At 45.6% G+C, this 15,980-nt stretch overlaps 1 protein-coding gene across 1 annotated transcript; it reads right to left on the bottom strand.

The window, feature by feature from the left end:
• Positions 1-9,658: 9,658 nt before the first annotated feature.
• Positions 9,659-10,182, bottom strand: LOC136129595 (translation initiation factor IF-2). The gene is given in 6 exon segments (XM_065885939.1): positions 9,659-9,716; positions 9,718-9,776; positions 9,778-9,947; positions 9,950-9,973; positions 9,976-10,086; positions 10,089-10,182. Coding segments are annotated over 6 exon segments (516 nt in total).
• Positions 10,183-15,980: the final 5,798 nt, after the last annotated feature.

Below are 15,980 nucleotides of genomic sequence, written 5' to 3'. Positions count from 1 at the left end.
CTCTTGGATGACAGTGCCAGGAGCACATCACAGCCACGCAGCTCTGTGTGCACCACAGGTGTGCGAGCAACACAAATGACTATTGTGCTGTAGAGCATTGAGTTCACTGATAATTGATATGCGTAGGTGTATGATCGTGAAATGAGTCAGGCAGGCCTGGGTTCAGGCTCTGATTCTGCCACTACCAGGGTGGTGGCTTTAGGCTTGTTATCCAGACTGTCAGAACCCTGGTTTCCTTGTGTATAACATGGGGCTTGTAATGGCTCTGCAGAGAGGTGTCATGATCATTAAAAGAGATGCTACCTGTTGATACCTAATGCTCTGCTGGATCTCTCTGGTGATTGACAGGGATGCTGTTTCCCCGAGATGAGGATGTTTTGTGAGCTCTTTGAAGAAAGGACACATGGAGAACAGGTTGCTTGAAGATGGGGAGGAAAAGAAGAGTGAAAAATACGGTTGGTAAGGGGGAAGTCAGAGGGTGAGGAAGGAATCAAGACCGAGGAGCTTCCTGGGATGTTTGGAGTGAAATACAGGACAGCTCAGATCAGGAGCCAGAAAGGCATTGATTTAGGCAGTAGAGTGGTGACCAGTGACATGTAACACAACTGTGCCCACAGAGCACAGGGATGACAGCCTGTACACTGAGGGAGAAGTGAGAAGAAGTAGTTTGTGTTCACTTAGGCCTTAATTTCCAAGCTTGTATGATATTCCTAAGACACATGAGCACCATTATAAAGATATAAATCACCCAGTGAAATTTCCATTTCCTCACCACAAGTGGTCCTTCTCTTTTCTCTGGAGATACATCGAGGTGAATCTTGCTTGTCATCACCCACATGATACTGGTTTTCCTTACGTGCTCATTTGTTATGTTTATTGCTGTCTCTGTGGATTGTTTCCTGTGTGTTTTGTATTTACATTTAAATTCCTGGTTCCCCCAAATGTCTTACCTAATTATGACTGTAGTTTTACATGTTACTTATACTCTGGTTCCAAAGTGAAAAGCAAAGTTACAGATAAAGGACATGATGACCCAGACACCAATGGCCATGTCTAGAAATAGGGGAAGAGACTTGCTATTTGTTTAAACTTTTATTTTATATTGGAGTATAGTTGGTTTACAATGTTGTGTTAGTGTCAGGTGTACAGCAAAGTGATGTAGTTATATGAGATTTGATATTTAATACATGAAAATATATCATTCCAAACTAAAGAGGGTTTCCCCATCACTGGATTATTGGATGCTTTCATTGTTCAATTAACTTGTCAGAAAATATCTACTGTTGTTATCTCAGAGTCTTTGAGCTAAAAGGAATTATAGGTTCCTCGATTCATAAAAAAAGGAGATGGAGACTCAGACAAGGTCCTTGTGCAAAGTTACAGTTATTTACCCTCTTGCAATGATCCAGTGACATTGATACAAACATGTGATCACGGGAAGTCCATGGTAAAAGCCTAGTTTCCAAATTGCCTATTCTTGTTTTACTTTTTTGAAGACTGAATTTTCCAAGATGAGATGCAAAGTCATTTCTAAGCCTTCACATACAAGGTTTTTAATATTCCTTCTCAAACATTATTTAGTGGCTACCTTGTGCAGGGCACTGCATTAGGTGGGTCTTCTAAAATGTACTATGCAAGAGAATGAAAGATAATTTCTGATTTAAAAAGCCAAATTATGAAAATGTAATATTTATTAGGCACCTGTAAGATAAAAGGCACTTGCTGGGGCTTCCCTGGTGGCGCAGTGGTTGAGAGTCCGCCTGCCGATGCAGGGGACACGGGTTCGTGGCCCGGTCCGGGAAGATCCCACATGCCACGGAGCGGCTGGGCCCATGAGCCATGGTCGCTGAGCCTGCGCGTCTGGAGCCTGTGCTCTGCAACGGGAGAGGCCACAACAGTGAGAGGCCTGCGTACCGCAAAAAAAAAAAAAAAAAAAAAAAAAAAAGGCACTTGCTGGAGCATCACCTCTGCCAGCTTTACCCCTCCATGAAATTTCTGGTTTGCTCAGTTGATGTCTGTCTGATGCTAATGGGAGCCAGGGGAGGAATGTGATTCTTGAGAGCTTTGTGTGATGAATGTTAATTCTGACCAATCACGTCTAAGACCCGGTAAGTTAGTTCTACAATTGAGGGGAGTGGGGCTGGCAGAGCTGATGATGGCCTGGGGACCCCTAGGACCAGTGAGGGCTATAAGAGGCGGGAAGAGGACCTGTCCAGGGTGGGCTCCCAGAATTCTCCCACCACTGGGGGCACCAAGCAGCAAGGGTGACTGGGACACAGGATGTGGGTCTGGGGCTGATAGTGAAGCAGAGATCATTTGGGGGATTAACACTTCTCCACTTCTGAGGGTTCTTTCCAGGCATAGGGAGTTCAGGATGCACTCCTGGCGTCTCTCTACTCTCTTTCTCTCTCTGATCCAGGAGAGGTGTGTGACTGGGTGGATTTGTGTGTCTGATCCAGGTGTTCAGAAATAAGAAGCCCATTTGCTGACAGATAGCAGCTCCTTCCTTATCAGTAATAAAGGGGATATTTTGACACTGGTCACATCTAGAACCAACTCAGCGAAACTCTCATTCTGTACAAGAGTCAGGAAGACAAACAGACCCTCTTCCTAGGCAGACTTGGTCCCATGTTGCTGGGACCTCTGCTCTTAAAATTGCAATCTCCTGGAATATTTTTAGGTGACCCAGAAGTTAAAGTTCAGAATCCCTGGGATTCTTTATGTTCATAAACTACACCTAAAAATTTAGCCAAGAAACGTGTGTGTTTGAACAAGTGAAGGGTAGAGGAATCCTCCAAACATTGCCTAGAGCAATGACTGGGGCTTGTGACCTGATCTTAATTAGCTGTGTCTTAGGCAGGGCATCCATAAAGCTATGTAAACAGATAACTTTAGACCATTAATGAGGGGAGTGAATATTTTCATCTTTCATGTCAATCTTCCTGCTCCCTTCTGAGCTGGATTGGTGTGAATCAATCAGTGTGAAGAAACTTGCCCTCCGTTTCTGAAGGAAAGGAGAGCCTGGGTGATGGGGATCTTAGGTGCCTGAATGTCAGGACAGTTCTGAATGGCTTCTGAGTTCACAGCCAACCTCCTGAAAGCCTATTGTCTGAAGTCCCCTGGAGTTTCTTTATTTATTGGTTTCAGTTGCTAAGAAGTGACCATCCTCAGAAGTGAGGCTGTTGCCCTTGGCTACACATTTCTTTATGGGCATAATCTTGCATCACACGGTAACAAACTGGCAGCTGAGCAAAGCACAGACCTTGATGAAATGTTTTCTTGATGTTGGCCACCTGGTATGAGGTAGGTTGTGCTAATTCACCTTTTCAATCAAAGGCAAGGGCTGACACTGTCCTCTTCCCTCTCAAGTAGGAATTTGCTTATTTTTGCTCTGAGATGTGTCAGTTAAAATCATGTCCCCTGGGGCTTCCCTGGTGGCTCAGTGGTTGAGAGTCCGCCTGCCGATGCAGGGGACACGGGTTCGTGCCCCGATCCGGGAAGATCCCACATGCCGCGGAGCGGCTGGGCCCGTGAGCCATGGCCGTTGAGCCTGCGGGTCTGGAGCCTGTGCTCCGCAATGGGAGAGGCTGCAAGAGTGAGAGGCCCGCGTACCGCAAAAAAAAAAAAAAATCATTTCCCCTGAATAATCTCTTCCCTGAACATATCCACCTCACCGGGTTCCTGGGAGCCTGCGTGGTGGAGGCAGTGTGTTGTGATTGTGGGCGGTGGTGCTGATTTTCTCACCTTGGAAAAGGGAAGGCACCAGGGGGCTGGTGCCTGTTTCAAATCACGGGTATTTTTGTCCCCTCTCTGCCCTACCCCGCTCCCTGCCCATTGATTCCACAGATTAGATATTCACATTCATGGTAACTGTTGAGTACATTTCTAGTTTGAATTTCATTTGCTATCTTCTGCCACCTTGACCTCTCCTTTGTTTGCACCTCATCTTCCATTTTGGGAGGAATGTTCGAATTTTGATATTTATTTTCAACACAGATACCCTCTGAATTTATGGAACTTTCTCTGGTGCACCAATAAGATGGTGGAGATGAGGTGTCTTTTTGTGTCTTCTACCCCAAATCCATTTGCAGTCTTTTGTCTCTTTTTCTTAAGGCAGTTCCAAATGTGCCCCGTGTCTGCTGCTGTTTGAAAAGGCTGTAAAATTCAAGCTACGTGATTATGAATACTATGAAAAAGGTTTTGACAACTTTCGGTGGCATTTAATTCAAGTTAAATTCCTCTTATTCAAAATAATAAGCATAATGTTACTTATTATGTAGATGAGGTGGTGAGGCAGATGTTTGTCGTCTCTGCATTCACTGGGGATTAATAAATACACAGGCTGAGCAGGAGGCCTGGGTTCAACCTGGGAATTTGAAAAAGGGTTGAGGAACAGGAAGGATGATTACCCTGGAGCTGCTCTGTCCAGTACAGGGGCCAGCAACCACATGAGGCCGTTTACATTTAAAGTAATTACAATGAAATAGAATGAAAATGAAGTTTCTTGGTCACGTTGGCCATCATTCAGTCACTTACTGAACAGCACAGACACAGCACATTTCTGTCATTGTAGGCAGTCCTATTGGGCAGCGCTGCTAACCACGGGATTGTTAAAACAGCCAGGGATGCTCATAGATTTCTCGCATCAATGGGAACTTTATCTGTAAGGGTTCTGAAAGCTTCTCAGAATGGGTATAGATCTGTAAAGAGCCCAGAGGTGAAGTAGTTACCATCAGGTTGTAGCTGTTTGAGTGCCACCCCTGTGTCCCATGGGCTACGCTAGAGCCGTGCTTCTCAAACTTGAAATGTGCAGACACAGCACTTGGAGAGCTTAGAGTGCAGATACTGACGCGGTAGGTCTGGGGTGTGGCCTGAAAGTCAGCGTTCATAAACCACTCCCCTAGAGATGCTGCTGCCTCGGTCTTGGAGACGACACTTGGAGAAGCACAGGTTGACAGCACTGATTACCAATCTTGGCTATACATCGTAATCAGCTGGAATCTAAACATCACTGACACCTAGATCTCAACCCCAGAGGTTCTAATGTAACTTATCTGGGTAGTAATCTGGGCACTGAAGATTTTAAAAAGCTCCCCAACTGATTAATATTTGAGAACCATTGATGGAGTTAAAACAAGTCTATTAAGTCTGAGGACCAGAAACATGGCCTCATCTGGAAGTTTGTTAGAAATGCAGATTCTCAGACTTGAACCCCATCCTGCCAAGTCCCAATCTGTCTTCCAGGGACATTCACCAGGGGATTTCATGTACTTTACAGGTGAGAACTACTGTACCAAGTAGCCTTTATTTTTTATTTTTATTTTTTTGTCTGTGTTGGGTTTTCATTGCAGCGTGTGGGCTTTCTTTAGTTGCAGCGAGCAGGGGCTACTCTTAGTTGCGGTGCACGGGCTTCTCATTGCGGTGGCTTCTTGTTGTGGAGCACGGGCTCTAGGCGCGTGGGCTTCAGTAGTTGTGGCACATGGGCTCAGTAGTTGTGGCGTGCAGGCTCTAGAGTGCAGGCTTAGCAGTTCTGGCACACGGGCTTAGTTGCTCTGCAGCGTGTGGGATCTTCCTGGACCAGGGCTCGAACCCATGTCCCCTGCATTAGCAGGTGCATTTTTAACCACTGTGCCACGAGGGAAGTCCCCAGGTAGGCTTTGAAAGTAATAACTTATTGATCTGTGTACATGTGCTTTAAAGAAATTCTTTAAAGCAACAACTTCTGTTAGTTCCTAAAAATATTGGAGCATATAATTTAGTCCATTCCTATGCCTAATTATTGAAGCTTTAATAGACTGTCATGGCACAGGCGCTAATGTGATGATTTCTGCTTGCATTGTAACAGAAAGTATCAATAATCCCAGCAGAGTGGGCACTGGACTCTCACATCTTAACTAGAAGGTCAAGAATAACCAAGATTTTTAGGAATTAGTTCCACATGTTTGTATAAATTTTATTATTCAAGATAAAAAGTAATTCCTCTTTTAGGTTAATTCCTTTTGATTTTAGAAAACTGTATACTTCTAATTCATTAGAAGAGATATATATACAACATAGGTAGATTCTTAATTGATGTAATTTTTCATCATGCAACACTCAGATCTCAGATCCTCAGTGGTTGGGGGAGAGTGAGAAGGGATTATAATGTCTTGACCAAAACAAAAAAGTGTCTAACATTGTGTTTTCCTGATAGGTCTTTCTGAGTGGTATTTTAGAGGTACAGTGCCAAAGAATTATAATGGAGAAAGGCCAACTATGCTATGAGTTAGAGCAGCACTTCTCAGACTTAAACGTGGTAGGAAACACTTGAAGATCTTATTAAAAGGTAGACTGTGATGCAGTCAGTCTGGGGCAGGGGCCTGAGACTCTGTATTTCATACAATACAGGTATTGGGACGCTACCTGTCCATCGACTACCTTTTGAGTAGCAAGGGGTTAGATGACTCTTCCAGGATACCTTCTTGTAAACTCTCATTTCAGTGACTCAAAAAATCAAGTGGCCTGGTATAAACAATAATAAGGGTGATTTTGTTGAAAGTGCTGATTTGCTCATTTGAATCATCCAAAAGACAGACATCAAGAGGTCAGAATTGTTCATAGACCCATCATTACTGGAAAGCTCACGGGGGAATGAAGTCATTTAAGGCAAAAGGAAAATAGTAACATAAATACCTCAGATGACTACCAGGGCAAAATTTTCAAAATGTTGCAAGCTGTCTGCATGCTTGAAGTAGCAATTTACATGCATAATTAGGTGCAATCAACAGTTTTGAAATGTAATATATTTTCTGAGCCCATATTTACTTATGACAGATGCAAAAAAAAACTCTGTCCCCCCCAAAAATAGAAGGGCAGAGAAAGGAAAAATACTTGCCTTTGACAATGGGAATCTTTACAAGCTCTTGCCTAAATTTAGAACAAATTTAGTTGAAGTATTGGATCTTTGTTTTGATTTACTCTTCACTGAAGTTCACAAACACATTTTGGAAGTAACAAGCATGTAAGAATAGTAACTTTCTAGTCAGCTCTTCCAGCTCCTGTTGGAAATGACATGTACTTTTTATTTCTACACTGTAAAAGGAAAATCTGTCAGATTCAAAACTTTATTGCACAGAACACCATTGACTTTCTTCCTGCCTTCAGAAGGGGTTTCATTTTTTGAAGATGCCAAATATCTTTTAGAATAATTTATAGAAAGAGATTAATTAAACTAGCAATTTCTTCTCAGATGAGTGCTCATGGTGAATTTCTATCATCTTAACTATTTTCAGTAAAACAGGCACTGAGTGCTCCCTATGCCCTAAGGCACTCTCCTAAGCTCTTTACACAGATCATCGAATTTAACATTATAAATACTATAAGGATTGATTCATTACAATGTACCGGGGAGGAAAGGGAGAGCAAATAACTTTTTTTAAACAAATATTATTTTTCTCTTTTTCTTATTTATTTATTTTTGGCTGCGTTGGGTCTTCTTTGCTGTGCGGGGGCTTTCTATAGTTGTGGGGAGTGGGGGCTACTCTGTTGTGGTGCGCGGGCTTCTCTTTGCGGTGGCTCCTCTTGTTGCGGAGCATGGGGTCTAGGCACGTGGGCTTCAGTAGTTGTGGCACGTGGGCTCAGTAGTTATGACACAGAGGTTAGTTGCTCCGCAGCATGTGGGATCTTCCTCAGGGATCCAATGGTGCCTCCTGCATTGGCAGGCAGATTCTTTTTTTTTTTTTTTAACATCTTTATTGGAGTATAATTGCTTTACAATGGTGTGTTAGTTTCTGCTTTATAACAAAGTGAATCAGTTATACATATACATATGTTCCCATATCTCTTCCCTCTTCCATCTCCCTCCCTCCCACCCCCCCCATCCTACCCCTCTAGGTGGTCACAAACCACCTAGCTGATCTCCCTGTGCTATGCGGCTACTTCCCACTAGCTAGTGTATATATGTCCACGGCACTCTCTCACTTTGTCACAGCTTACCCTTCCCCCTGGCCATGTCCTCAAGTCCATTCTCTAGTAGGTCTGTGTCTTTATTCCCATCTTACCCCTAGGTACTTCATGACCTTTTTTTTTTTTTTTCCTTAGATTCCATATATATGTGTTAGCATACGGTATTTGTTTTTCTCTTTCTGACTTACTTCACTCTGCAGATTCTTAACCACTGCACCACCAGGGAAGTCCGCAAGTAACTTCTTTAAAGGTACAAAGCTCTGTATTTTCTTGGCTGGCACATTACTACATGAAAGGTCATAATATCACTTTAAAAGTATAGTGAATGTCAGACTAAAGCAAGCTCATGTTATTTTGAACAAGTTCCCAATTTAGAAAATGAGCTTGAAATCTAATTTTTCATAATTTTGAAGAAAAAGAATGAGTAATTCCATCCCCAAACTTTTCTTTCCAAAAGCATGTTCACATTGCATTATCTAGATTGACTGTCTGCACTGATGAAATTAAAGTGGCAATTAATTCCTATCACAGAGTCAGAGATTAAGCTATTGCATTGAAGGATAGGACTCATGCTGTGTTCTTGTGTAACTGCATCTATTGGGACAGTGTGTTCTGAAATAGTCAAAGTTGTCTTTAAGTTAATGCAAAGCAGTCAGGAGATAAACAACTTAACTTTCTAGTGTCAGGAGGCAATTGTTGCTGGAGGAAGAAAGCTAAGTAAGCTCTGCTAAGAAATGCACGGAGAGTTCATTTATCTGCTGATCCATTTGGGGGCATTATGGAACTCAAAGCCCAGAACAATGGGCTCTATTTAACATTAAACAGCTTCTTAATAATCTGTTATTTCTTTCCATAGCTGCCGGAAAGTCCCTCGGGAGTGCAGAGTCGCTGTAGCAGTCCCTGTGAAGTTGTAAGCTACTCCCCAGGACCAAGTAGTGTTAAATATAGAAGTCACCCTAATCACCTGACTGTCGGAGAGCCCCGTGTAAGAATTCCCAAGTCTACCCTTGTCATCTCCACCTGTCTCTCTAGATTTACCAGACGCAGCTCACCGCACCGCCTGGGGTCCCCGCCGGCACCTCCCGGAGCCCTGCCCGGCGGAGTACGCCCTTCCAGCGCAGAGGGCTGGCGGGGAGCTGGCGCCAACCGGGGCACCTGGCGGCCGATGCCTGGCCGCGACCCCTCGCTCTCCCTCCGCCTCCCCCTCTGCCCCTCTGCTGCCGACCTTTACGAGGAACTCTGCTGCGCTGCGAGACTCGCGTCCTCGCCCTGGGCGCGGGGCCCCACCCCTTGCGGGTGCCGCCCGCGACCAGGACGGAGGCGAGGGTAGGTGAACTGCTGGCCCGGCCTTGGCTACCGCTTGCTCGGTCCTAGTCCTCAGGCGCTGGCTGGGCGGCGCGGGGCCGCGGGGCCGCGGGAGCGCGGGGATGCACTCGCGCGCGCGGAAGGGGTGACCCCGGGGACACGTGCGGCCGCGGGAGGGAGCGCGGGAGGGGCCTGGGGCCGGCGTGGGGGTGGGGGTCGCCCGGGGTTGGAGTGGGCGCCCCGGACGCCAGCCCTCTGCCGGCTCCCCTCCTTCTAGGGCTCCGCCGCCGCCTGGCACAAATCGAAAAGCCTTGCCTTCCTCTGCTGGAGCGGGCAGGGTGAGGGGTCGGTGCCTGGTCAGCTGGCGGGGATGGTAGATTTCACTTACACCTGACCCGCCCCACTCCTGTCAGTTTCGCCGGCAGGTCCCAGCGATGCGATTGTTCTTCCAGTAACTTTGTTCAGAGGCGGAGGGGAGGGGAGACGCCGAGAGGACCCCGGAGAGGCTGGAAGGCGACGAGGATCGGGAGGCCCAGCTGGGGAGGGAGTCCTCGGGCGGCCCCGGGGCTGGGCGCGTGGCTGGGAGGCGTCGCTGCCGCCGCCTCCGGGATGCGCTCGGCTTAGCGGGACTGCCGGGGGCTCCTGAAGGCCACTGCTCCGAGGACGCGCGGCCACCCGCTGCTCGCGCTCCCCGGGCCGGCGCCGCCGGTGCCGGAGCCGAGCGGCGAGCGGAGCTGCGGGGCGCGCGGGCGAAGGCTAGCGGGAGGGAGGGCGCGCGGGAGGCGTCTCCTCCTCGGCGAGCCATGCGTGCCACCGGCAGCTGAGCCGCCGCCGGCGCCGCTGTCAAATCTGCGCTCCGCTTTTGTCTTGTCCTCCAGTGAATGGGAAGATGGAGATGGATGTGGAGGGAGTTTCTCCGTGCCCGGAGCCCATCCCCCGCTCCCAGGGGGCTGGCGGAGCCTGCCAGGCGCCGCCACAGCCGCCGTCGCCGCCGCAGCATCCGGCTCCGGATGATCCGCCCGGCAAGAGTGCCGGCGCCGAGGACAGCGACGATCCCGAAGCAAGAGCCAGCGGCGAGAAGGACGAGAGCAAGGTAGGTCCGCCGCGTTGGCGCTGTGACACCTTTTGAACAAAACCACGGAGCTCTGGCAGCGGCTGTCACTTTAACCCCTGCGCTCCCCCACCCCCTTCCCTCGTCCGGGAGGTGGTGAGGGTTGCAGATGTAGGGAAGGCGTAAGATGGAAGGGAATCGCTGGGCGACAGTGACTTTCTGAACGGGAAGGCGCGTGCAGAAGTCCCTCCTGGTTTCCGTATTCAGTGTTCGTGCAGAGAAAAGTCTTCTGGTCCAGGCAACGTGATGTTGGGTGGAGCGCAGCACCCCGGGAGAGCGAGATTGAGAGACCTTTGCTCGCCCGCACCGTATAGCCCCAGCTTATGTGGATGATCTAGGTCAAGGGGAAACATGTGTTCAGGAGCTGCCAAGTGGCTTCTGAGACTCCTTGAAGGGAGGTGACATCAACCTAAAGATGACAACAGTGGGAGCAAAGTTTGGCTCTTTTGCAGAATGGAGAGCTCTGCCTAACCCAGCTCTAAGCTGGAGCACCTGCTCCTGCCCTGGCATCCTCCTGCCCGGGAGGGCAGGGGCCAGGTGCCTGGCACCAGGTGAGCTCTGGAAACCTTTTGAAGCCCTGCTGTGTCATTGTAGCCCCGGGATAGCGGCTACTGACTGTGGAGAGAGGAGCTCCTCAGGTAATTGGGTTCCAGTAAGAAATAGCTCAAATGCCATTCTCTGGTGCTGATGTTTTTTCCTGTTGAGAAAATTGTAAAGTAGAGGAAGTGGCATAGAAAATAATGCCCTGGTGTGATATTCTTGGAGTGTATTTATTGCAGCTTGGTTTCTGAGCAGGGTTTTCTTTCTCCATATACACTTGGAGTTGAGTTTTGTGGATGCTAGTGCCGGCCAGTTGTATCTCTGTGAAGTGTATACATGTGTTTGTTAATGCATTTTGGAAGTGGCTGCAAGTGTTGGGGAAAAGCTGGTTCAACAAATCAGAACCAACCAAAGAGGAGTCAGCTGAAGTACTTTCTCACTGTGGCTCACTGGAGGAAGCATGCAAGGAAACAGCCACTGTGCCTGGTTAGGAAAGCGAGTCATGACATGCTCTTCCTGGGAGGTTGCCTGGGTTTCTGCTGGACGTTCCTAGAGGTGCTAGTAGACTAAACAGTATCCCAAACATGTTGGGATCACACTGAGTGTTGCCTCTCTGTACTTGCAGACAGGCTTACCTTAACAAGATGGTATTTGCAAATCCTCAAAATTGTTTTGCATTTGGATACTGAGCTAAGGATTTAGATTGCGGTTTATCTACCAAGATCAATATTATAACTTATATGGCATTCTACCAAGGAACTGTCATTTGAACACACTCTAGACTGGGCCGGGGTGATGCATACAAGATTTACATTGCCAAACTATGAGGAATCTTAATATTCTAACATCCTCAGCTTTTCAGTCGCATTTGATTTCATGAATATTTAATTCTGTCATGACTGCATACTTACTACTTTAAATGACTGCGCCCAGTTTAATGAAATAACCGTAACTGAGCATCGTATTACCTAATTGAACTTTAAGTCTCTTTTGCAAAATAGGTGTGGGCAATCATTAAAATATACAGCAAGTGCTGCCATTTCCACGTTGTTGGTTCATATGCTCTGAGCATGAGAAATTCCTGCCATCAGCAAAAAATCTGTGCTTATTTGTTTCCCTTTGATATACCACGCAGACTCTCTGATGTTCTGTGGGTTGTGAGGAGTGAGGAAGCCAGTGCATGACAAATACTAGAGCAGGTGAAGAAAGGATGGACGGAAAGTGGGTCGATTATATTTCGTTAATTAGCATGTGCAGATAATTGAGTATTCCACTGATGTGATTGGCTTTCTGTATGTCTGCAGTTTCTTGCGGTGGAAACAAAATACTACTTTTTTTTTGCCTCCAGGTGTTTGCCTTAAAAAATTATGTTGCATCCTTCTCTCCACCCAGAAATCAGCTGTGTTAATTAACCATTTGCTTGTCTCTGCTACTCTCCTACCGGTTCTTCTAAGAGTCTGAGGATGGTGGCTGTGTCTCAGACTTTAATAACTCTTTTTGTCTTTGATGGATACTAAGGCAAGTTATACATTGATTTTTCTTAGCAAATCCTTGTTTCATTAGTGGGAAGGCCTTTGGGTATCTGATCAAATTATTCTACTAAGATATAAATGGAAGACAAACTGGGTTAAAGCGGAATGTGGTTTCACCAAGCTGTTTGGGGTGAAGTTAGGGAGATGATCACGATAGGATATAAACACAGTAATGTACAAATGTAATATTTTGGACTGCTACATTTGTTTCTTACTCACAAGTGTAATAAAAAATGAATTTTCAGTACTATATTATTTATCTTAAATCTCCTCTTCCCGCAAAAGTGTCAGGGCATTTTTTTCCAGATTCTGGTTTGGGGCCATGATTTTATTTTCTCTTGAGTTTACCCTAGTTATCTTCTTGGAAAAGAAATTGGAGCTTAGTGCCAGATCAGCTTGTCTCCTAAATTGCAGGTTCATGTTCATATGTCCTCAGAAAGTCTCTGAAATAGGAAGGAAGGTTAGAAAACTGGATCAGTCAAGGGATTTTTTATGCCACAGTTTCATGACGTGACTGGTGCTTTCTGTTCCTAGAATTGCAATGCTTGATTCCTCTCTAGCAACTGCTCTTCAGAGAGATGCTATAGCAGCTACATGCTGTGTATGCTTTGATTCCATGAATTGGAGAAGACCCTAAATCAACCAGTCCCCTGGGCTTTAAGGCGCAGGCTTACCTTAAACCCTGTGAAAGGCAGTCTCCTCTCCTTGCAATGACAGGCAAAGACAATGTGATGACCCCCTGTGGGGACCTAGTGAGATGTTTCCTCACCCATGAGCTCAAGAACTTCTTCCTCATATCTGAAAAGAGGTTCTCCCACCTGGACAAACTCCTTTCTTCCAGTCTTGCAGATTAAGATTAAATAGTCACTCACCTTGAATAAGAGACCTCCAAATCCTTGAAAGTGTTCTCAACCGTGGATTGGACCATCCTCAAAACTTTCTTGCAGAGTTTCCTTAGGCCATCACATTCCATCCTTTTAGTGACGTTTAAAACCATTCTGAAATGTTTTGCTTGTGCTCAGTAAATCTAAGATGGGTATTTCTGAAACTTTGTTTGGAAAAGTTTGTTTTAAAGTTCCTTGTGTTGAGGACTAACACCCCAGTTTCTTACTCCATCTGTTATCAAGTTGCTTTCACAAATGTGTGGGTTCTTCCACGACCCCAGGTAAGTGATGTAGAAATGATTCTTTCTTGTCTGCTTCAGCTTCATGTATTCTCCCTTTTCCTGCCTCCCTCCCCCCATTTTCTCTCTTTCACGCACACACACACCACTTACTGTGATGTTTTTTTTATAGAAGTGTGTATTAATGGCACAGCTATGACCAAACTCTCTTTTGTGTTCAGCTCTCATTAAAGCCTTGGTCTGCAAGATATGATATTCTTGTGATTTGGACTAGAGAGAGCCTGTGCTGTTGTTCTCAGTGATATTTCACTGATGGACATGACCCAGGATGCTCACCTGCCTGCATCCCATCAGTGACACTGTCCTAAACCATCAGAGTCTCACAGAGGATGCTGTCGGGAGTCTCTCATCCAGTTCATTTTTGAAAGCCTTTTATTTTGAAATAACTTCAGATTTATAGAAAAGTTGCAAACACAAGGAGTTCCCATATACCCTTTACCCAGCTTCCCCTAATATTCACATCCTACTTAATCATGGTCTGTATATTACAATAAAGAAATTAACATGGGTACAATACCATTAGCTAACCCTCTGTCCAGTTTTTGTTGAGTGAATGTGTAACATATCAATGTTTTTCATTCTGTCCTCCTAGGACTTAAGACTTTGTTTTTTTTTACACCTGAAATACTCTGTGAGAGGGTATTTAAGAGCCAAATTTAACTTCAGGTTAACTGTGCGCCCTGTTCCTGGCGGGTGGGCAGCTCCCGAAGTCAGAGGCTGAGGTCTTGGGGTCCTGCACCACGCTGCCCTGAGCCCTGTGGGAGTTACACCTTTGGCAAAGCTCTTGAGTGCTGTGGGGAATGATAGTCTTCTTTTTTATTTTATCCTGAAAAACATTTTCCGCTCCAAGTAAGACAGAATTTGTCAGTACACAGAGGACAGCAGAGTCTCAAGTGGCAAGTAGAGGAGAAAAGGCGATGGATAAAATCAAGACAGTTCACTTTGATGCCTAAACCCTTGGGTGTTTGTTCCTGGCATGAAAAGTAGCGGAAGCCCTTTCCTTTCTGCATTTTACTCACCTGGGGAACTCTGATTTCGAGCACAGAAGCAGAAACTTGTCCATGTTAGGCAGGATGCCATTGTGATCAGTGTTGGCTTTTTGATGAAGAGTGAAATCACAAATCATTTGGTCTTGGCTCCGCCTTTCACTAGCTACTAACCTCAGAGAAGGTCCTACCCTTTTTTAATCTCAGTCTCTTCATCTGTAAAATAGGATAATTATAGGGCCCACCACCTATTATTTTATGGCTTGAATGAGGTAAAATATATAAAGTTCTTGTTCAATGCTTCATAGCTACTGACCACTCAGTAATTGTTAGTAATAACTGTGATGATTATTATTGCTCTTGTGGTCCAGGGTTCTAAAGAGGAGAATGAGTTGGGGCCAAGTTCACCTAGAATTTTCAGTTTCCCAGAGAATTGTGGGGCTGGAAATGATGCAGACACACTGTTCTACAATCAAACCAGGTTGGTGCTCCTTGGTCTGACTTTGCCCTGTGGGCTTTGAGATGTTCCAGTTCTTTTCCTGGTGGGCAGGACCTTAGGAAAGAATTATCGTTTATCCTGACTTGTCAATAGACTGTTCCTTCTCATCAGGAAAACCAAGGAAGACCGGGATGGAAGGCTCCTGCCTCCTGGCCCAGGTCCCAGGGGTACACACAGGACATTAATAAAACAAGTAGATTGCCCTGCTTTTACACATTACATTTGTGACTTCTTAGAAGAAGTAGGTAGCAAATTTTAAGACTTAAAAAAATGATTGAGATAAGAAGTTGTATCCTTTAGGGCTCTTTGGTTGCAAGCAACAGAAACTGACGCTAATTTGAGCAAAAAGGTATTTTGTTATAAGGTAATCATGGAATCAAAGGAAAAGTGATAAAAGTGGTTTTGGGGAAATACTGAAGCCAGGGAATCTCAGAAGATCTGAGTAGTAGAAAGTGATGAATGGTCCCTTGAGGCCACTGACATAAGAAGAATAAATTCCAACCTTTTTGTTTTGCCTTTCTGTGACTCTGATGAGCAGAGTCCATGGAAGTTTATCTAACTGGCCTTGCTTGGGTCAGATGTCTGTTTCTTGGTCAGGAAAGAGTGGACATCCACACAGAAGGTTCTGGTAAATTGTGTCCTTTGGAAGAGGTATAGTTCATGGGGGAGAAAATCAAGGTACTGTTACCAGACCAAGGAGAATGGATATTAGGGGCAAAATAGCCAGTATAACTTCTCTTCAGGGGAGGTTGGGGAGAGGGAGAGGGAGTGGGGAGAGAAGAAAAAAGGAGAGAAATAGAGGGAAAGAGAAAAGGAGAGAACCAAACAGACAGAGACAGACAATGAGCTTATCCAAGAAACTGGAATATTTTTTGGCACT

This window comes from Phocoena phocoena, chromosome 10 (genome assembly GCF_963924675.1).
Source record: "Phocoena phocoena chromosome 10, mPhoPho1.1, whole genome shotgun sequence".
NCBI classification, from domain to species: domain Eukaryota; kingdom Metazoa; phylum Chordata; class Mammalia; order Artiodactyla; family Phocoenidae; genus Phocoena; species Phocoena phocoena.
Note: the sequence above shows the minus strand (reverse complement) of the source record. Positions and strands in the feature narration are given on the sequence as shown.